The 23,725-nt window shown below is 37.6% G+C and overlaps 1 protein-coding gene across 7 annotated transcripts in view; it reads right to left on the bottom strand.

Annotated features, from left to right (window-relative positions):
- Positions 1–21,239, bottom strand: part of PECAM1 (platelet and endothelial cell adhesion molecule 1) — a 30,246-nt gene extending 9,007 nt beyond the window's left edge. Inside the window, exons 1-14 of one of the 7 annotated variants that reach the window (XM_062591430.1) lie at positions 20,949–21,239; positions 20,782–20,808; positions 17,440–17,733; positions 15,996–16,295; positions 15,639–15,908; positions 14,997–15,257; positions 13,725–14,006; positions 9,879–10,160; positions 9,364–9,471; positions 8,491–8,518; positions 7,965–8,035; positions 7,217–7,273; positions 5,222–5,290; positions 2,930–2,986 (exon numbers count right to left, since the gene is read on the bottom strand). In XM_062591430.1, coding sequence (XP_062447414.1) covers positions 2,930–2,986; positions 5,222–5,290; positions 7,217–7,273; positions 7,965–8,035; positions 8,491–8,518; positions 9,364–9,471; positions 9,879–10,160; positions 13,725–14,006; positions 14,997–15,257; positions 15,639–15,908; positions 15,996–16,295; positions 17,440–17,733; positions 20,782–20,808; positions 20,949–20,982 — 2,140 coding nt within the window. In that variant the 5' untranslated portion in view covers positions 20,983–21,239. The remainder of the gene's footprint in view (positions 1–2,929; positions 2,987–5,221; positions 5,291–7,216; positions 7,274–7,964; positions 8,036–8,490; positions 8,519–9,363; positions 9,472–9,878; positions 10,161–13,724; positions 14,007–14,996; positions 15,258–15,638; positions 15,909–15,995; positions 16,296–17,439; positions 17,734–20,781; positions 20,809–20,948) is intronic. The other 6 variants (XM_062591431.1, XM_062591433.1, XM_062591432.1 and 3 more) reach the window with 6 other exon arrangements.
- Between the last annotated feature and the right edge of the window lie 2,486 nt (positions 21,240–23,725).

The raw sequence follows: 23,725 nt of genomic DNA, 5'->3' as shown, positions 1-23,725 counted from the left end.
CCATCCTCCCAGCAGTCTTTACCATTGACCTCTCCATCAGGACAGCATCAAGTGCCCAGTCTAGCCAGCTGGGATTCCAGCACAGGTAAAATAGGTAGCAAGGCCATGGTCATTTTACCTTCTGGCAGTCTGCTGATTTAGACAATTAACTATTTTGCTTATGTCTCTGACTGTTTGAACAAAAAATAATGGCTCTGAGACTGGGCTGGACAAAATGTTTTTTTAAAGAAATGAGTTATCCTGATTGCTGTGGGGAACTTATAGACAGAGATGTTATTGAGCTGACTGGTACTAACTGTGCCCATTCTCCAAATTGCCATTTGGATGTATACCTGATGTAAGGTTTGATTTCAAACTGAGACTTGAAGCTTTAGGTATTTTCTGTAAATTACTAAAGTAACAGCCTATTGATCCAGCAAAGTTTAAAACCAATACCTGGATCAACTTCCCAAACACCAAGTATTCTTTCTTTGACTTAAATTACCATTCACCAAAAGTGCAAGGACAACTTCACCTATATGAGTTGCTTCCAGAGACAATACTTGCATCCTCTCCACACCTCTCTGTAATATCACAGAGTCAGTAAGGTTGGAAGGGACCTCTGGAGATCATCTAGTCCAACCTCCCAAAGATTTCCTGGTGCTGATTCCACTGGGGCTTGCACCCAGGACCTTCACCATGTAAAGCAGATGTGATAACCACTACACTATCCCTCTTATTATACCAGAAAAAATCTGGGATGCAACCAAGTAGACTGTCACTCTGTCTGTGGTACTATTATTTGACTTTAAATCAAAACACACCTGTCTGGGCTAGAATTTAACAAATGAATTATCTTCCCCACAAAATTGTAGCTAACTCCATTGACATTTTCTGAGATTTGAAATGCACCTGTTTGTGCAAAGAGATTGCATCTCAGACGCTCTGTTTAGTCTGTCTTTAATGTAGCACCTCCTTATGCCTAATATTTAGTCTAAGGAAAGCAGCACAGTAGATACAATGGGAAGTCTTACCATGGTGTAGAAGAGACACTGAAATGATAGTAAGAGCAGAGAGCATAGTCAGTACAGGAAACTAAAAAGAAAGGAATAATGGCAGAATAATAAGGAATAAATGTGCTCAGCCCACTGCAAAAGGCCTGGCACTGTGGAAAGGCCAGAGCATTATCTGGCCTATATATGGACTATATATGTCCTATATATAGGGCTATATATAGTCCTATATATGGACTCATGATTTAGGGTAAGGAGAAGCAATAGTTATGGAGTTCAAAATCCAAAATGGGTTGGTTATTCAGATGGTATCTGCCTTGTTTAGCACAGCACTGAAAGTGGTCAGAAAAAGGGAGAGGAAATATATATTGGATAAGTTACAAAAAAATTGCATCAGACATAACTACTGACAGCTCTTCAGCTTCCTCTCTAATGGACACAATTCCTGATATGCACAGGCAGCTCCCTGAAAAGTCATAATTGCTTATGAAGCACTCAATTATTTCTAATTACAAAAACCCCAAACCACAAATGTGACCTACAAACAGGTAATATTAAAATGTTGCATAAGTCTTAGGTGTTATGTTTTTCAATGTAGCAAACACCAATTCCCCAATTCATGTACTTTCCCCAGAGGGCACATTTGTCCTAACCACTGACTTGCTAATGTAGATTGCACTCTCAGACACCAAAAATTTCACAAGGATAATCAAACCTAGTGAACATCATAGAAGTAAAACACCTACTGCCCCCACTAATAATGTTCATCATCTTTCAGAATCAGGCTTTAATGTATCTAAATTAATATGGGAAAGTATTTATGAAGATGTATCTAAGTGCATGGATCCTCCATTGCACTTATCATCATACAGACTATCAAAAAACAAAGTAAATATTACATTTAAATATAATGTAATGTAGCTATCCAAAGCAACTGCATAACTATGTGATGCACTGCTTATCTGTTTGAAACACTTTTCCTGTGTATCAGTCAGGAAAAACAGACGTGATTAAAACAATAAACTGTTAACTATGTTTCCAAGAATAACTGAAACTGTAGTACGTTATGTATAAAAGAGCAGGTGGACTGCAAGATTAAGGGGTGTTTGCACATCATCTGGTTAATTCAGCCTAGTCTTTCAATATGTCTCATTTTACTGCAGTTCCTGCCTTGTACAATTTTGTAAGTGCTTTGAATTATAGCTCCACTATACCATTCTTGCATTTACTCTAGAACTTACAAAACATCCTTCTAGTATATAAAACCCTTCCTGTTCCGTCAAAAATAGGAATGGTGAAACACATTATATTCATCTTCACATCTCAGCAGAAAGCAAGCCATGGGTTATGCAGTCGGTTTGTGTAGCTCAAACAAATCACTGCTAAAGTGATTATATTGCTTTTAAGTTTTTTAGCTTGTTGTTGGGAGCTTTAGGAATATTTACTAAGGTTATGTCCAAAAACAGTGTAATATTTTATAACACTGCCAAGCATGCTCCATCGGTGAGGGGCAGGGGAGAGGGGGAAGGAGACAGATAGGAGGCGGGGGGGAAGTAGTAGTGTTCTTTATTGACTGTTGAAGGGTTTGAGTCAGAAGATAGCACCCTAACATAATCCCAACAGGGCATGTTCAGCTCCAGATTCAGATCCAGATGTAAAGCCAAACTACTTAGCAGAGACAGTGTGAATGAGCTGATGAAACAGATGTTATAAATATTAACTTCACTGCATTTAGGATCATTAGTTTACGAAAAACCATGAAGGTGTTGCACAATTTATTCACACCTATGATTTCTTAGCTGCTATTCAGGATGTTCCTACGTGACTTGGATCTCTTTTTATGGCATTTATCTTCTAAACTGATCACTCACAAATCTATCCCTAATCTCTATACAAATGCTTCCTTTATGTGTTTATTTTTTCACTAGCTTACTTACCATTATTAGCTTTTCTGATTTCACTATAAACTGTTTCAGTCCCCTTCTGTACAGGAGCTGGAAAATGTATTGGCACAGAATCAATTTCTTGTCTTTTCTTTTCCTTTTTTTTTTTTTTTTTTTTGTCTGCCTTACAAAAAGCTCCTTAAACAAACAAGATGCATTGTTTTACCTTCAGAGGAAGCAGATACCTAAGCAGCCTGTAAAGTCTGTATGAAAAAGCACTTAAACCCTCCTCCCCCAAACCCAATTTGTCTGGTTCTGACAGAGAGAAACGTCTTTCCTTCTGTACATGAAATGATGGTCAAAATAGGCTTCCTTTCCTAAATTTGACTTTAACATTCTAATAAGCTTTTCAACTTAAATTGATGGTACTTTAGTTTTACAGAAACATCTTACACTAGGAATGAATTTCTCTGCATGATTTAAAAGAGCTTCTTTATTTGTTCTAAGGATTTCAGGATCCTAAACCTCAGGATATTTGTAATTTTGAATACTAACTACACTGTCTTCTGGTAACTGACTTGATTAAATCTTATGGTCACTAAACTGATTTGATTTGCTAGTCTTTGTGAAACGTCTCTGAAGAATATTCTCATGCTGCACAGTTTCTATCTATGTGCTTTCCAGGAAGGATCTCCTATCAGTTCCTCACTATAGCAGACTCTTCTATTAGTGCACATAGATCAAGTGGACACAGTAGAAGGGAAGGCAAAGAAGGCTTGTGGAATGATACAAAGAAAGGGAAAAAAGCAGATTGAAAAGATTTATGCTACAAGGATAGAGTTGGGATACATACACAATGCTAGTCTTGGCCATGCATTTTTCAGACAGTTGGAGTTACAAATAAGCCCTTGTAAACCTCTACTCTTGTCTATGAGATGAAAACCAAAAAGCTCATCCTTTTTTCCTAATATCTGTGAATCCTCTCCATGTATTTTTGATATCAAGCATCATAACTACAGGCTTATCATAGCCGGAAAGGTTGGAAGGGACCTCTGGAGATCATCTACTCCAATCCCCCCTGCTCAAGCAGGGTCACCTAGAGCATGTTAGACAGGATTGCATCCAGGTGGGCCTTGAATATCTCCAGAGAAGGAGACTCCACCACCTCTCTGGGCAACCTCTTCCAGTGCTCTGTCACTCTCACAGGGAAGAAATTCCTCCTCACATTCAGGCGGAACTTCCTGTGGTTCAGTTTTTGCCCATTGCCTCTTGTCCCTTTGCATGGGACAGCTGAAAAGAGTTTGTTCCCATCTTCTTGACACCCTCCCTTCAGGGACTTGTAGACATTGGTAAGATCCCCCCTCAGTCTCCTCTTCCCCAGGCTGAAGAGGCCCAGCTCTCGCAGCCGTTCCTCATAGGGCAGATGCTTCAGTCCTCTGATCATCTTTGTAGCCTTACACTGGACTCTCTCTAGTAGCTCCATGTCTCTCTCATACTGGGGAGCCAAGAACTGGAGCCAGTACTCGAGATGAGGCTTCACCAGGGCTGAGTAGAGGGGCAGGATCACCTCCCTTGACCTGCTGGCAACACTCTTCCTAATGCACCCCAGGATACCATTGGCCTTCCTGGCCACAAGGGCACATTGCTGGCTCATGGTCAACTTCTCATCCACCAACACTCCCAGCTCCTTCTCTGCAGAGCTGCTCTCCAGAAGGTCAGCCCCCAGCTTGTACTCGTGCCTGGGGTTATTCCTCCCTAGGTGCAGGACTCTGCACTTGCCCTTGTTGAACCTCTCCTTGTTGAAGTTCCTCTCCACCCAGCTCTCTAGCCTGTCCAGGTCTCCCTGAATGGCAGCACTGCCCTCAGGTGTATCAGCCGCTCCTCCCAGCTTGGTATCAGCAGCAAACTTGCTGAGGAGGCACTCTGTCCTTTTGTCCAGGTCATTGATGAAGAAGTTGAAGAGGATGGGACCCAGTACTGTTCTATCCTGTGGATATCCTCAAATGCCTCTCATTTTGGATTCTATAAAATCAAGATCCACAGCAGACTGCCTTCTGCTCGGAGCCACAACTCCAGCAGGGAATCCTGTTTTGCATCGATCTCACGTGGAAGGGAAGGACAAGTGCACAAGAGGATCACAAGGGAAGAAGAGTTGCACTGAGTAACAGTACAATTGCCACAGCATCATGTAGATTAAGGAGAGCTACTAGAATGAAACTGTGATGCACATGGCAACACAACCTGCTCTTACTCCCACAGATCCCAGTATCAGGCTAGTGTCAGGGAACACTAACATGCTCAGAGTTACTCCCAAAATATAATCATAGAGGCCGAACAGTTTATTACCTCTGTGAGGATCAAGCGTCAATACTTCAACTTCAGTGTACTCCACCTCAGCACTCCCAAGGTCAGGTCCTGCCCCCAAAATATCAAGAAGATATTTCTTTGTAGTACTGCATGTTTTGAGCTGTGGGCCTGATCCTGATGCCACTGAAACTAATAGACAAGTCCTCACTGACTTTGACAGATGCAGGATCAGGCCCTACTTACAGCAGATGTGAATTACTCTGCTAAGGGGTGTAAGGACTACCCAGGCCTGAGGCTCATCCCTGTCTGAGAGGCAGCAGACCAACTCAAGACAGATTTTTGAAACTCTGTGACCCATGAATTGTGCCTAAACTCTCACTTTCTATTTAGCACCTTCAAAACGGCACAATACAAAAGAAGTGGGGGACTATACGAGATTCTCCCATATTCCTACTCCAGCTCCTCTCTATCTTTTCTCTTCCGTTTTTCTCTCCCTGAAATTACTTTCTCCTCTTTTTCTCTAGCTGCTGTGGCAGGACACCTTCTACTCTCTACTTTTCTCATATTTACAGCCTTTCCTGAGTCTTCTACAGCCTCCCTCATCTCCCCTCAAATTCAGCTTTGCCAATAAGTAATTTCAGCACTTTTCTCTTGCATGGCTCTACAAGTTCTCCATAGCACATCTGAAATGTCAACCCATCTTCCTCCTCAAAATGTTCCTCTGCCACAATGCCCATAAAAAGTTTGACACTGACAAGACAGCTAGTTTACTAAAACTACTGGCTGACCAGTACTGGCCAGCTGAACAGAACAACAACAACAACAACAACTGAATAGACACAACAAATAACCGTTGCCTTCCGTTCTATCTTTTGCTTAGGGTGGAGATGAATTTCTACTGGATTCCTGTAAAGACTGGAAGGACAACCACAGTAATCCAGTCCTCAGTCTGACAAAACTGTCTGTGGACTTTTTAAAAACAGAAATTAGAGAAAGATCTAACGATTAGAACAGCAAAGTTTTGAAGCAGTCTTCCAATAGTACTAGTGAGTAACAAGAGAAAAAAACAAAACAAAAAACAGTGTTTAAGAAGCCATATTAGTTAAAAACAGTTTAAAGGGCATGCTGCCTACAATGGCAACGATCCTGGAGGACCAGAATAGTCTTATATTCCTATGTTTCTGGAGTGTGGGGGTGTCTTTCTCCTGTTCTAATTTGACTTATTTAGACTACAATGGGATAAGCTCCATGCACCAAATGTGGGCTCCTTCCTCTCGCTCACTGAAGTAATAGCTATTACTACACAAATGCAAAAACAGATACTGTTATTATGAATAATAGCCTTGGTTTTCCCATCTAGTAGAAATCTATAACAGTTTAGTTGGCTTTAATGAAGCTGCCCAATCCACAGCTGGTCAGGATTGATGTCATTTTTGACATATATGCAGATTATTAGACCAGAGCCCATTTCATTTGAGACAAGTAGGATAAAATGGAAAACACAAGAGCCACTGAGCTACTGTTCACAATGTTTGTTTCCGAGCCTTCCTATGAAATTAACTTCACACAGCTCCTTCCTCTTAATTTTGTGATACAACACTGCCCTGTACACACAGAGTTGTAGCACAAATTACAAAACGGAGATTTCTGCCACTTATTTCATACTATGTTACAAACAGGTTTATGGAGGAATCTACTTCTGTAATCTGGACCAATTTTGGATTAACCTGAACTCAAAATTTTGAGTATAAGTTGTATTTTTATACCATCCTTCAGCAGATGGTCTCAAACCCCGCACAACTACACTTTATAATGCAGTTGGGAAAGGGATCGTATCACTGTCATTTTGCACATGAAGAAAAAGAACAGCAAAGGAAAGCTTTCCTCATTATCAGAGAGTGAGAAGAAAGGACTAGACTTTCAAATCTTGATTGCTACCATCAGAAAAATCACAACTTTCAAAATAAAACTTTTCAAATAAAATAATTTAAAATCTAATAAAATAATTTAGAAATTTAAAAAGCATGCAACTACCTTTATTTTCATCTGTTGATTTCATGTGGTTTTCACCATCTTCAATGTAACCTGATCCTAAAATATTCATGCAAAAGTTGAACTGACAGAATACTTATTTTAACCAAACGAATGAGTTGCACCTTCCTCATTTTATTGTGACAACTTTTATTGTCACAATGTTTATTTACATATGAGAAATTCTGCCTTAGATTCATGTCCAAGACAGTCATATAATACAGATGGGAAGAGTGTGACTTTTTCAAATGATCAGCTAAATAAAAACAAGAGATAACACAGTTCATATCAGGTGTTCTAAACATACCCATCTACCTTTGTAAAGTGTATTGAGATCCTAGAATAAAAGGTACTAACTAGTGGCAAGTCAATATACCTATATTGTGGCCAGAACACAGGACTAGATGCCACATCTTCTCAAATTTCTTCTCTGAAACCATTTTCTTGTGGCTGTGCCAACACTCTCTAAAACAGCAAGGAATTTTCTTTTATCATAGTTTCTCCATCTGTAATACTAGTAACTAATTGCCTGGTAGAAGCAACTGGGCAGATTCATAAACTAATCTTTTTATAAGATGTGCTCATAAAAAACTATGCAATGACAATATGACAGAATACATGGGAGAATGCTATTGGCATTCCTATGTATTCCCCCTAAAAATGGCCTATATCCAAGCCACAAGTCCAAAATTTTAAATAAATGTTTCTTAATCAAGCCAACTCATTAATAGTCTTCAAGAAAATATCCTACCAGAATAATAGTCTCCATCATTGTTCTGTCTTGTCAGTTTTTCACTCTTCAGGTCTGTAGCCAAGGCAGATCTGAAAAGTAAGCCAATAAAATTTGATGTAATTATCCAAATCAGGCAATGAAAACAACAACATGATGATAAACAAAATTTAGCCGTTGTCTCTGATGACTACCACATCTCCTTAACTACTGAAGTTAATGAAAATTTTGCCTTCATCTTTACGAAAAGCACAAACAAATCTTAAGGTCAAAAGCATTCCCTCTAACATTATTCTGCTTGAAGACTTCCAAATTTTTCATTTCATATCAGAATGTATTCAGATGTAGGCCTGACATTCCTCTATTCCTTTCAGCTGATCTTTTTCTATTTTTAGAATATTTCCTCATCCTGTTGTTGTAAGTTTGCAGGTGGTGTATGAAGCACACAGCTACAACCATCTATTGTCTGCAGGTGTGTACCATAAAGAAGGCCTCCAGCCCTTTAAGCAGAAATATTTCAGCATTATTGGAAAGCAAGCCATCTTACCCAGACATCTCCATGGACGGTCTTTTAGCTTGACAAAGAAAAATAAGAGCTGTTATTAATACACTGCATAAGTAAAAGAATTTAAAAAACAAAAATCAAAGCAAAACAAAATTATTACCTACCCAAGTCAGAATACTTTCTGTCTGCCATCATAAAATTAATTACCTAGTATTCTATGTCTTGTTTATCACCCAGGTTCCTGAAATGTCTCTTTTGCAGGTAAGTTATGATCTCAAACCCCAACATTTGGACAAGTCTATTTAAACAGCCTGGGATTCCCAGATACTCTGAATTTTCCCAAATATACTGCAACATACTGCATATCTCAGGATGAACATTTAAAACAGATTTACTTATTTTCTGAAAGAACAAGATCAAAAGAATATCTTAACAACTTAACAAAAAAAAAAAATCCTTAAGTGAAATTGTATTTGAGTGCAGGGAGAAAAAGCAATCTTAAGTTTATCTCATAAGAACTGGGGAGGGAGAGAGAGAGAGAGAGAGACCCCCCCACACACACCTTTATGTCCCATCTGTCTTTACACTGCAAGAAACTGAGTTCCAGACCTGGGTTTGCATCTGAACAATGGAATTCTGGCCTATCTCCAATAACATTTTCTTCTACTAGTGCCTTTCCAGCACCGTTAGCTAAATGTTCCCATTGTGCTTAGGGTACCAGGTAAGCTTCAGTGTGCTTGCAGCTTCACCAGGGCCACCTGACTCATTTTTGAGCAGATTCTGCTGTTTTCTAAAACTGTATTTAAATACCTCTCCTGAAGTTTCATCCTCATAGAGCTTTGCTCCTGAAGCAAATACAAGGCTTCAGTTATAATGCATTTATTACCAAAGAAATAGAAGAGAATCATTTATTACCTGTTTTTTTCTTAAACAAAAACCACCATAAAGTGAGAGCTATTGCTCCTGCAACAGGTATTAGGACAAATGCAGCAATGACTCCTTTCTGCCAAGCCGCTAGGACAACTAGAAGTAAGAAACATGTGTTTATAAATATGTACAGTGGCAGGCTATAATCATCAACTTCTGCAGTTCCTGAGCTTTCCCTTTACTACAAATAGGCCTTCTTAAGCACCGCAGAATCTTTATGAGGCTTGCATACGAAGTTCACTAGTGAGCCTTTCCCTTGTGACAGACAACTTCTCAGTACAACAAACAGTTGCTTTTAGCTTGTGTATTTGGCTTCTTTGGCTTTTGAGCATCCCTTAAATTGTCCTGTGTAGGTAAGACATCTCTGCTTACAAACGGTTCTGTTTAACTTCTGACAACGGTGGAAGAAAAATATGCGAGACAGGTATACTCAGTAACATCTGAAGTAACACAATCCTCAACTGCCAGGATGAGAGAGTATGCAGCTTATAAAAGTAACTTACCACTAATGGTTATTGGATGGCTCTTCACATCCACATTAGCTCGATTTGAAGCAATGCAGTAATAGGTTCCTGTGTCCTGTCTGTTCATTGCTTCCTTGCGCCACAAGATTCTGTCTGCATTCTCACTTTTTTCAAATAAAAGGACTTCATGATCAGTTTTTTTAAAAATCTTGAAGTGGATTGGCCACGACCCTTCTTTTACAGAACAGAGAAAAGCAGTCTCACTGCCATCTTCCACTTGCCCATAAGGATTACTGCCCAAGCTGGCATTCCTGATTGGTACTATAGGAGACACACAGAAAACAAATATCAGCACTACAAAAAATAACTTTAATGATAAAATACTGTACTATAAAAATATTTGTTTTAACGTGAATTTTCCTTAGCTTAACAGTAACTGAATGCATAGTGTTCATGGTTTTGAACAGTCTGCCAGCATTATCTAGTAAGTATTTTTATACACTCAGAATTACATAGGTATCATAAAGAAACTAAGCAAACACAAAAGTAAACTATATCAATTCTCACAGAAGTCAATCAGTGTCTTTTCTTAAACCCATCAGTTGGGCCCATCAGACCCCAACTTAGAAACAATCTAAGTTATTTTCAGAAATAATACACCCAACAGTTCAGTGGTACAAATAATTATGGCTCAATTTATATAGCTGTGCTTACATAGTTATATAGAATTGGACTATTTTATACTAACTGTGTTACATCTATTTTGTAACATTTAAAATACAGTAGTGAACATCAACCGATACTGAATCCAATTCTTCAAAGGCATAAGCAAGCCAAAATTTTAAGGGGGTTACAGGTTATAGAAAACAAAATGAGAGCAGTTAGTTTGCTTTTTAACAAGCTGTAAGAGTGTGCATATCCAACACATAGTTTTTAGGCTTGCTGCTCTACAAATAAAGTATATTAATATATACATAGCTAGATAAGGAAAAGATATGTATCAGCATTTATAATCACATAAGAAAAAAAATGTATATACAGTTAAGACTTTTCATGATGCAAGACACATAGAATGTTGGTAGCCTCCCTAAATGCTTGGGATATGAAGGAACTGTTTTGCCAAAATCACTAAATACAATTTCTCTGGAAAGTTTATACATGTCAGTGAGGCAAGGTCACAAACAACACAAGGCACATATAAAAGAGAAATCATTAAGGCAACACTGGTATAGAAGCAGTAACAGGAAGCTGAAGCTGATATAAAAAATGCTACTTAAGAAAGCTGTATTTGTATCAGACAGAAATCAGGAAGCTAAGATTTAGATTTAAGATGTGGGTTACGAGGACTAATCCCATGACCATGACAGGACTTGTCCATCAGACAGGTCTTTTTTTTCAGATCCTGTCCCCAGAAAGGGATAGAATACAAAGAAAATACAGAAACCATCTCAGGAAAGAGTGACTCTGCAGAAGGTTAGCTCACCAGTCCCCAAACCATGATTTTCTATTCAGAACTTCCAAACAATGTCACCACACATCCTGAACCACTAGCTCTAGCAGCAGGGTTACACACATTTCCTAGGACCATTGGGAAGTAAGCCACTAGAATAACATCCATTTGTTAATAGACAAAGATTATACTTTGTATTGATTTATTTGTTACTCATTAGTTCAAGTCACCTTGACTTTAAATCTTGTAAATCTCTTCATGGTTTCATCATTCATGTTCTCTCTAATGTTAGCAAAGTTGTCATCAGTTCCTGGTGGAACTGATGCAATAAAGACACTCTCCAAACTATACACACGAGCAAATGATAATACTGCAATTCACGACCTGTTTAGGCACTCAGAGTGGAGAGCTTTCCTTCAAACATACAAGAGTCCAACCGACACAGAAAAAAAGCAACAATTCACAGCATGTATCTGCTCTAGGAACATACAACTCAATGTCAAAACTTACACTTCTTCAGTGAACTACGAGAGAAGCCAACCTATTAAACACAAGCTCATCTTTTTTTAAACAAACACAGTTTGGATTCAGGCTGGAACACAAAACTGAAAACACTCTGTTAGCAAAAGATTCTTTCTTCCATAGGGAAATTATAGATTTCTGTTCTGGTCCTGCATTACTAGGCAGGAATCAGGTTCAGTAAACCTAAAATATTGCTAATTCATTCAAGTAGCAAGGATCCGAATAAATTTGTTAAAATGGCTTTACAAACAGATTCTCCATCCCTAGTTCCCTTGCTTACCAAGTTTGAAAAAAAACAAAACTAAACAAAACAAAAAAACAGTTCCTGCTCCAGTCTCTTCCTCTTTTCCAGTAGCCATACACAGTTACTATCTGGTTGAATTACATGGACACAGATGCCAGCAACATGCACCAGATACACAGCACTACTTACCTTTCACCACATACTGTCACACCACTACTTCAATTGTCAAATGTTTGGACAACATCAGCATATCATAAACATGTGATGAAGAACTACCTGAACTCAAGTAAGGTAGAGGTGATATTACTGAGCAGAAAAACATTTTGAAGAGGTTATAAATAAAATATTATTTGCCTTAATAAAAGGTCAATATCTACAATTAGTCAGTTCCTTCTATAGAGAGAGTAGCAGCCACAAGCAATGTTTCCTTCATTTCCAGGTGGGTAGGAGGCAATTATTTCTACTTACATCGCTCATTATTCAGAATGAACCACAACAAGACTATATGCTTTGACATGAGGCCTGCAACTGTTAGGAACCTTCATCTAGTATAGATGGCTTCAGTATACTGAAAACTCAATAGTTCAGTATACTCAAACACTCTGCATCTACAATTATTTCTCACAGCTTTTCAAATTAAATTCAAGGTCCAATCTGTATCTTGGGTGCAGCACAACCAAGAAGCTTCTTTCAGCGCTACAGCAAAGCCTGTCGTTGACAAATAAGCTCTTCGAGCACACCAGGAATTAACTGCCAGGGATGGTAGAACGTATCTGAATCAATTCTTCAGACAATCTTTTGAATCACCAGGATCTACACCAGGAACTATCACTCCAAACCTCAATACCATCTGCTCTGAGTGCTCTTTGCCAACAGAAAAAAAAGTTACATAGCATACCAGTTAAAATTTTATCAAAACAAGATGCTCTCTTACACATGCAACAATAAGGAAAACCACATGCACATATGTCTTAACGGTTATCAGTCCTGACACCAGTCTCATGTGGCCTGCTATAGGATTGTTATTTGCATCAGTTTCTTTTCATAACTGCTAATAGCACACTTGCAGATCACTATACTTTCACTTACATTCTCCTTCTTGGAGCACTAATAAGACTTCCAGCATGTAACAGGCTCCATGCTTTCTTCTGTGAACTTCCAGTTCATCTTCCTTTAAAAGCTCCAGCTATCAAGCTGCCTCATAGACAGAGGAATTCTGCCCTTTCTAACACCGCCCCTATCTTTTCCTGCAGCATCTTCCACAGGTTTCCTCATGTCCTAGACTGAAATTTTCCCACCCTTTGTTAAAGTTAGTTATGCTTATTTAGGGATTGAGATTTTTTTTCCTAACTTCACATTTTTCTTTCCCTTAATCTAGAGATCCTACTATCATCTCCAGTAGTGCAATTCTGCCCTCTCACTCTTAAGAGTTATTAGCCAGTGAAATCACTGTACTTAAAGTTGAGCATAAGGGTAACCTCATACATATCTGTAGGATCTGAGTCTATGCTCATATACAGTAATTCCTAGTATGAGCCATAAGACTGAATTTCAGAGCTTCTTAGCAACTGCACCTTCTAGTTTGAAAATGCTCAGTGCCAGACTAACAACAGAGGTATATAGACGGATTACTAAATATACAATAGACTATATATATAAATAGACTTACCTATCACCGTGATGTTTAGAATATTGCTAGTTTTCATACCACTGGAGTGATTATTTCTAGCACCACATTTGTATCCTTCTTTGTCATTTTGTCCAATATTGTCATCCACAAATACTGCATATGTGTCATTAACTACTATATTCTTAAATTCATTTCCTTTGTAGAATGTGAATGTTATCGGTGGTGTTCCCATCACAGAATGACAGATTAACTGTAGAGGCTTCCCTAACACTACTTCAGGTAAACCACTGACAACAGAAAGAGTTGGCTTGGAGACTGGAGCTAAAATGGGAAGAAAAGAAAAAACATCGCCAATTCTGTTGCATAAGGACAAAATAAACAATTTTTTAAATATATCATATCAACATACAATAGTTAGCTAGTTTCCATGAACTGCCTATATGGGGAGCTGTTGCTCACTGATAGAACAGAAGCAGAGGGATGACCTGAACAAAGCAAAAACACATATAAAACGTGAATTGGACTAAAATATCAAATGAGGAAAGCGTGAAGGAAAACAAAAAAAGATCAGTGACCTAGCTGTGGCTCATTCAAACTTCGGAGTTACCTTTAACCCAAGCAGTAAGTCTGTACAACAAAAAATATGCAAGTAAAGTAGCATTACTTATATTAACTGAGATGGATCATGCGGAGCCTAACCAGGGATCTCTGTGTCCGCAGCACAGTCAATCACAACTCAATTAATCCCCCTGTACCAACTTGAGAATTGACTTTGTATACTCCACAAGGGGGAAGAAATTGGGGTGTTGATAATTAGTGTGCTGGTCAGGGGGGTGGGAGAAGGGAGTTGTACTGATAGCTACAACCTTGGCTTTCCTGGGGTAGAGCCATCCAGGTGACCTCTGGGTCTCAGGGCTTTCTGTCTGAGTGTTCAGGGGGATGCAGACACTGACATAGTTTCAGATCAAACTGATGAGTAAGAGGTTTGCAGAACATTACCATCTCCTGGGAACGGTAATAACATGAGAGTTATTTGGCTCCTAACAGAACTGAGGGGACAGGACAGAAGAAGGGAAGACATATTAATTCCTTCTCTCCCAGCCAGCCCTAGAAAAGTCTAACCTGATTAGATCAGAACAGATCAAATCTTCTACAGCTACGAATTACAAGTACATTTCACAGAAAATAAGACTGCAAATACTAATAAACAACGTGTCAGTTTACAGAGGATTGATTCTGTAAGCAGATTAATTTATATGCTTATGGTTTCCATTTTTTCTCATTGGGCTCTGAATCCCCATATCAACTCACCATAAATGTTTATCTTTACAGGTTTGCTCTCCTTGACTATTCCTTTTACTTCAGCTTTACAGATGTAAGATCCAGTGTCATTCACATGAACTCTCATTGTTAAGTTCCTAGAATTTTTCAACCAAATGTCTCCATTTGAATTTTTCCTTAATATAGAGAAGTTAGCTTTCCGAAAACCACTAATGCTGCAGTTCAAGGTTAATTCCTTATTTTCATCCAGCTTAACTGCAGAAGCAGTCAGTACTGGCTTAGGGAATAACTCTGCAAAATAGAAAGAGAACAAATTCACTCAAATTGTGCATAAAAGAATACGACCACCTATCCCAAGGTTTACAGAATGAAGGACACAGTGAAAGTTTACAATCAAGACAAAACCAAACATCCTATTTTAACATGGTTATATTTTCAGAGAAAACAGAAACTTTACAATTTTCTGAAAGCCACTTCTCACGTACGTTATTTGAAAATATTATTTTAATTGTGAATTACCAGTGGCAGGGAAAAATCAGAAACCCAAATGTAAATGTCCTTTAACTAAAGGAAAATTTACTCAGATCTGGATGTAAACTTTGCAAATCTACCAAATCTTACCAAATAAATACCACTTCATTGAGTAAAATCTACAGTGAGCAGACGCATTACCTGCCACAACAACATTCAGCTTGCTGGTTTTAGAGGCTCTCCCTTGCTCCACCTTACACAGGTATTCACCACTATCCTCTAGAGTAGCTACTGTAGAGTATTTCAAAATCTTCTCATCTTGTACACTGCTCAGGATAGTTTTGTTTTTCTGGAGCATGATTTCAATGTTATGCATTCGGGCTACCACAGTAGAGCATTCAAACTGTATTCTGTCTCCTTCTGTAATATTACTTGAGGGCTTAGCATTCAAAGTAGGCTTTATAAATGGTTCTGCAAGAGAATACATATAAAATCACGGTTCAACCTTTTTAATTTTGGCAAGTAAAAAAATGTACACATAAAAGCTAAGCAACTTACCCTTGACTGTAACAAGTATTCTGTTACTGGGTTCTGAGTTTTCAAATTCAAGCTTTACATGTCTCCCACCAAAGCAATCAAAATGTAAAATATTATCCCCCTCTTCAACAGGAAATTCCATAGTGGAAAAATTTCTGTGTGGTTCGATTACATGTTTTTGTTTAGGTGTTGAATTCGTGTTTATCTTCTGGAAAAAGAAATGTAAAGGAGGTTCTTCCTCTGGCAGTTCACAGCGTAATTTTACAAATTCACCCTCTAAAACTTCTTTTTTCTCAACAGTCAGTATTGGTTTGGTCATTCCTTAGAACAGAAAACAAAGGAAGAAATAGTTCATTGCATAACCATGAAAAAGGTGATATTCTCTGATCATGTTAGTGATTTACACTAATGAACAGATCCAAATAATTTGCAAGAACTGTTTTTTTTTTCTTTTTTTTTTTTTCCCTTTAACTGCTGCACCTGTGAGCTTTCTAAAGCAGTTCCTTTCATGCATGGGTGCATGCCAGGGTATTTTCAGAAGAAAAAAACATTCCTCAAGACAGTAACATAATCTTGATGCATTTTTAAGGCACGAAACTCACTCTTTTGAGCATTAAAATCACTTCTTCCTCAGTGTTTCCTACTGCCACCCAGAAATGAGCAAGAGGAGAAACTAAATATCATGCCAAATATTGTAACTAAAAGGTGAAGGCCTCAGAAGGAAAATTACACACCCTGTACAACCCTGTAGCTATTTAACCATGAACCAACACTTTTCAAGTTGCTTTTCCTCTTGCAATTAAGAATATGTATGGCTGCCAAGACTATACACAGAGGTGGCTCCATCTTCATAAAAGATGAAGGAGCAAGACTGATATAACACAGCCCACAAAAATAGTCCACAGTTGGTATGGGCTTTGGCAGTCTCTCTCACAAGATAAGAATCTCTATATTCTATTTCCAGCTCTTCCAGTATGCTAGTCCCCCTTCCATCAGATTTATGATGCATAGGCACAAGCTTTCATAGAATCAAATAGAATCACAGAATGGTAAGGTTGGAAGGGACCTCTGGAGATCATCCAGTCCAACCCTCAGCATAGCCCATACGGGACTGAACTCTTGACCTTGGCATTAGTAGCACCATGCTCTAACCGACCGAGCTAAACCTGCATGAATAATACATTCTCTAGCCTAAGACACAGAACACTGTATGGTGGCTCAGGAGCTATGGATTCCATTCCTGAGTGTCACTGATCTGCCAGGTAACCCTAGGATAGTGATTTCACTTCTGTGCCTTAAAAAATGAGGATTTAGTAATAACCCCTTGAAAAGTACTACAATGTCTATGGGGAAAAAAAAAACACTAGGTAAGATATCCACCTTAGCACTGATTGTTGTTAGTTCTCCTGGGAGGTTTTGGGGTTTTTATATCTTAGAAAACAGCCATGTTTGAAGGAATACTCACCTGCTACCCAAACGTGTAAAGAGTTACTAGACTTTGTCTTCCCTCCTGCTTCCACAGTACACTGATAGTCTCCTGTATCTGAAGATCTAGTTACAGGTATTCCGTACTGCGCCTCTGCTTTATCTGATGAGATCATGAACACAAGCTTGCCATCCTTAAAAATTGTAAAATTATGCCTCAGCTGGAAATCACTTTTTTTGCTAATATCAGCATGGCAGATGATTGACATAGGAGCTCCATTCTTCACTTTGACAGATGGCCGAACCTTGATTTCAACTACGTTGAAAGTAAAAACTTGACAGAGAAAATAAAAAAGTTACATTTATTTTCAATTAATCCAACATAATATTGTTATTTCAGGCATTTTAATCACTAAAACCAATTCATTGTATTCTAGCAGGTTGTCTTCTTTTTGTGTTACTGGTCAGATCTCACAGATGTTGACAGTGGTAAGCAGCTCTACCTTCCACCACATAGGTAAACTAGAGGCAACTGATGATTGTCACAGCATGCACTGTATATCTTCTCTGCCTTTGCCATGACAGAATCATTGAGTTGGCCATAACTTTGATCACATGGCGACCAATGTCGTTAGCTGTGAGATTGTTGCACTCCCTGGATTTAAGCAGTTCTAGTCCTTCCACTGGCTCCACTGAGTGAATTCCAATTGCTTGTTCTAAGTGGAAAAAAATGATCATCCACCTACGAAGATCTGCTTGAAGGATCAGGAATTACATCTGAGAACAGTTCAGACTAAGGGCACATCTAGCCCAATATTCTGTCTCTAAAAGTGGCCATAAGTGGATGCCCAGATACAGTAAAAACAAAGCAAGCATATTCAATACCTTCCCTCTGATACTCATTCTCCAAGCCTCCAGCTGTTTTCAGCTCAGATGTTTTCCTAAATTAATTGTTTTATCTATTTAGTAAACACTCAATAGGGCTGTCTTCCAAATATTTGCCCAGTTCTTGCATCCACCATATCAGCTGGAAAGGAGTTCTACAAGTAAGTCTACCACACATCATATTATTTAATACTAGTTTGGATTTATTTAGCTAATTGCTCTTTAAGTTAACTCTCTTTCCAGACTCCTTAACAATACATTTATATTTATTCTCCAGATTTTGCAATCCTTCCTCTCTTTTTCAATTGGATATAACTTCAGCTTTTTGAAGGATACCTTCTTATCTAAAAACCTCCTTCACTTTGCTCTTTAGCCATAGCTACTACATTTTACCATCTCTTAAGTCTTTCCTAACAGGTGTCATACACTGGCACCATGCTCGCAAAGTATGGTACCGCTCAGTTGTTTCTGCATCACTGTAAGAATTTAATTATCTTTTAAGTTTTATTTTTAGCAGGTTTACTCACTTTTACAGAGTCCTCCATTTTGGACTTGCACAAAAACGTGGTCTATTTTTCTACCTTTACTATTTCTGTATCGTATCTGATAGAAACGAGCCCTGATCACATATTACTCTGCCTTAGCATACCTCCATCTCTATTGCTATTGTTCCTTTCTAAGCTAGAACTTTAGGTTCTCACATCATCTCAATAAAAAAAAACAATTTTTTTTCAGCAATAGATTTGTAAGTTGATTCTTCATGTAATAGATAACAGTCTGTGCATACTGTCACAGATGCTAAAATGTAGATAAATTCAAGGGGAATGTAGAATAATAATTGCTAGTATAATAAAATTCTACTGAGAGTTATTAAATATACAGGAACACATCAAGTTCAGAAAGCACACACACCTGAAGCCTACACCAATTAAAACTAGTTTTAATGTGTCTCAGTCATTCCTTTCAGTACTCACAGCAGCCCTCTTCTATCATGGACAGACAAAATTTCAAAATTTTAGATCTAGATGCTCATGGCTAAATCCACTAAATTTCTGGAAGACAGAGAGGATGCTTAAATTGGTTTGTAGCTGCTGATTGGTTTTTCTTATTTCTTACGGTTTCTTGTTTCCAACTCTTACTGCCAGGAGATCCGAGAGGCGGACAAAACTTTAGATTTATACTTATCTGAATAAACTGCAAACCTATGGAGCAATTAGCAGAGGTTTCTGGAGTTATCTCAGTTCTTTTCTCAGACAGAGTTACAGTTACTTTATTCAGGAAATTCTATTTTAAGCACATAATACACAAGCTTAGGAGAATTTTAAATCTCTAAGTTAGGACATGGAACATGATGGAAGATATTTGGTTTCCAGTTTTACAAACAAACATGTATATGTTTAACTTTACTGTGTGGATGGTCACACTAAAATCCTTACTGATCATACACAAAAAGCAAAGCCTTCATTTAATGTAAATGAAAATGCAAACTGAATATATTAAAAAAAAAACTCCTAGAATTTAGACTTGATAGTCCTAGAAAAAAAATATACTGAATACAATATTCCTATTAAAAAAATGCTAAGTACTTTAAGAAATAAAGCTTCTGTATAAGCACAAGAATGATACTTTATAGCATAGAATTTTAAAATTATTAGAATAATTTTTAAATCCAGTTAGATGAACAAGTATAGAGAAACATTTACAAGTTCATTCATTTTCCCTTCCCCTAGAACTTATGGCTTTTGGGTCTGCCTATCTTCCTCAAGATTTGTATTGTAAATTTGCTACTGGATTAGGAAATTTTTCCTGCATTTGAAGAAATTCCTTGCCATGTGCACTTACCAGCTATTATAGATCAACCTTGCCTGAGAGAACTTTGGGTATATAATACATACAAAAACTTTATTTTTTGCATGTGAATAGACTACTTGGCAAAAAGAACCAACCATTTCCCCGAAGTGATGGAAAAAAGGAAGGATGTAGCATGTATGTGCTGGGGGCCAGCAAGAAGATAACATAAAAATTAAATGTTTTCTACTCAGGACACAAGTTCTGTACTCTGCTCAGACATATTCTTGGGAAATTTTGCAAAATAAAAAGCAAACGCTCCAGAGAGTGCCCATAAGTTATATTCTGTAATTTTATACTACCTCCTTGCTTGGAGGTGGGGGGAGGGGAAGAGAAAGAGTTTTGTTTAAAGACAAAAATAAAATGCTAATAACTAAATTTTACCTCTAGCTCTTCTTTTGTATGTCTTAGTCAAACAGAGTGCTCTAATATTTCACCAAAATGTTTATTAAAATACCGACAGCACACTTCTCATTTAAAGCATGTAGAAACACCACCAAGTAATATCTTTTTTCTTTTTTTAAAAACCTGGCCAAATCTTTCTTTGAGTTCTCGTACAGCAAATCCAGCTAAACATCATTATGGATGTAAACTAACAACCGAGGAATTAATTACTTCTTTCAAAATTCCATGTGAAATCGTAACTTACCTCTCTGCTGAGCATAAAGTTCTGAACCTGGAAAAAAATGAAAAGAAATATCATTTTCAAAGCTTATAGACTGAGGGATAGTAATGGGAAGCATTGCAAAAGCCCAACAAAAACCAAACAAGCCAAAAATGTGTGCACACACACAGATACTTAGTTATCAAACTTACAGTGCAAGAAAATCACCAGAAGAGCAAGATACATCTCGTTTCTGAAGAACAGATACTTATTTCCAAAATAAAACAATATTCATCATCAGATGGGATTTGCTTCAAGGTTCAAAAAATAAGTAAAAGATTTTGTTGTTTGTTTGTTTTATGGAACTAGATAAAGTTTTGCCATGAAATGTGGTAAGTTTTTTCAGATATCCAGCAGAACCTGTCTGGTTCAAGTAATCGTTCCCATTACTGGAAACTGGAAATGGCAAACAATGAGAACCTATCCGCTGCTCACAGACAGATTACTGTTCAGGAAGTGACTGGATTTTTCCTGAGGGCGCCACCAAATGCATTTGCTTTGTTTAATTTCTTAAGGTGTATTAGAAAAAAACAAGAAGTTCCAATGACATTTACCCTGCAGTTCCTGATAATATGCATATTTTTAAGTCATGATCAACTATTTAAGAACAAGAATTACATTTAATATTTGACCTCAAAAAAGCCTTGAACAAGTATTTCTCTTCATCCTTAAGTGAAAAACTTTTTCAGAGAATACTTATTCATTTTTCCCTATTATTTCTATTTCTAGACCTCTCAATCCAGCAGAAAACAGCTTTACTGTTGAGCGCATGATACAGTCTAACCATCTCAGAAAGCATAGTTACTACAGGGTTAGACTATGGTTTTGACACATGGACCTCACATATCACCTTCATATATCAAAAGCCCCAAAGTGCACAAATATTTATTCTGTGAAGCTAGAACACTGCAAGTTACATAAAATCATAAAACTTAAAACACCAAAAAGAAAAAAAAACTAGTTGGAATTTCATCTCCCGTCAGAGGGCTGAAGTAGCACTGACACAAACTGAAATGCAGAATACTCGGAGCAAGATCTAAACCTTCCAGATGCTTTTAAAATGTTTGAATTCAGGCATCCCTGAAGAATCTGCTGACCTCTTCTGTGTCAGAAATTTTTTGCAATGGTGTAAGCAGCTTGACAATATGAAAGCCAACGTGAAATCAGTGGAGATTCATTTTGCATCCAAAACACAGAACTTAAGTAAATGTGAACTGAAGAGAAGATGCAAAATATTCCAACTTCAGCATTTTGCTCTACGTGTCCATTGGTGTGAATATCTGCCTGAAGCACAGTGAGGAAATAATGTGAACTTCAGAACAGAACATTTGAATTACACTTTTTTTTTTTTTTTTTTTAAACAAAATGGAAGTTTTTTTTCTAACCATGGAAAAGGGTCTAAAGCAAGTGAGTGGTAAGTGTCAAGTGAATCAGTAGCCACCAGCTTTGACTCAGGTAGATTTGTGCTGCAGAACACTCTAATCATGAGGACAACCAAAATGTAACAATTATCCAAAATCTTATCACCATGACTAGCTTCTTGATATTCAAGCAGGGCAAGGGCTGGGCAGTTGAGCATTTTTTGTGCCAGTGTGCTTTTAATCTTAAATAATGTTGCATTCACATAAGAGGCAGATATAAGCACCAAAATTAGACCACAGAAATTTCAGGCCAAGCGTGTGTAAATAAAGCATCTGGATGAGTAACATTGTATCATACAATCAGGGAAGCCCAGGGAAAAACTACTTCACCTAAATATATACTACTATCTTGCTCAAAAATTAGGGAAAAATTCAACAACATTCAATCAACAACATTCTGATTCCTAATGGAAAACAAAGTCTAATATACATACTGCAGATCAAGTAAAAATTTCAGAGAAAGGATTTTAGGTTCTGATCTGCTACTATGGTTATTATTGTATTGGTCAAAGAAAATGCTGCAGAATTGATTTGAGAGTTTTAGAGAAGAATTGAGATTGCAATACTTAGCAGATTCAGATCTGCCCCCAAACTACTACTCTGCAAATCGGTCTACAAAAGACATTCTTTGCAGATTTCACCTCCTTGCTTTTACAGGTGCAACTGTGAGTGATAACAATGGTGGGAGCGCTAGCAGGGAACAGCTGCAGACATTCCACCACCATGTTATGAGACTTTCCTCCTGGAAGTTTGTATGGAATAACAGTGGAAGTAAAACAGCTGTTGGCAGCCCATGTGCCCTGATATATAACTCTCAGTGAACAGTGAGGAAAAAAATTCTGAAAGGATTTCTACAGCAAACAAAGTTATATGTTTATGCTCTGATTTCCTCAGAAAAATAACATCTCACTTCTTTTTTAAAAAATCTGTGAATGCTAACCTTTCGTTCTTTTAGATTGTGTATTTAACAATAAAGTACTTGGTGAAAGTCAGTAATTAAGATAAAATTGAAAAGGAAAATGAAACTCTCAGCCTTTACCAGTCCCATTTTCCTTATAATATTCACTTTATAACTTTTGAGGAACTCAGCTTTCAGAAGATTTCTTTCCTAGTGTATCAGTCTACTTTAAAGGCACATTGGAGTCATATTACTTGGACCCTAACACTGACTGACTCTATAGGTATAGATTAGGTATACTACAGCACTGCTAAAAACAGTACTAAATACATTCACATAAGTCTGTAAACAGACTTCACTGTTTGTATGAAAAGCCTTTTATTTCTCCTGAGTTCAGTGAAAACTTTTTTACCAAACAATAGTTTACAGCTGCAAACATTATTGTATAGCTTATATTACACACATAACTGTGGTATACTTCAAAAGAAAATAAGAGAGAAATACTTACCTATTTACCAACATGTCATCAACATGAACAAGCATCCATCTAACTGTTTTGCAGTAGAGAGTGCAGAATGGTATGGCTGTCACAGAAATTAATGATTAAGAA

This window comes from Rhea pennata, chromosome 19 (genome assembly GCF_028389875.1).
Source record: "Rhea pennata isolate bPtePen1 chromosome 19, bPtePen1.pri, whole genome shotgun sequence".
Lineage (NCBI taxonomy): Eukaryota > Metazoa > Chordata > Aves > Rheiformes > Rheidae > Rhea > Rhea pennata.
The sequence above is the reverse complement of the archived record's forward strand: the minus strand, read 5'-3'. Positions and strand labels throughout refer to the sequence as shown.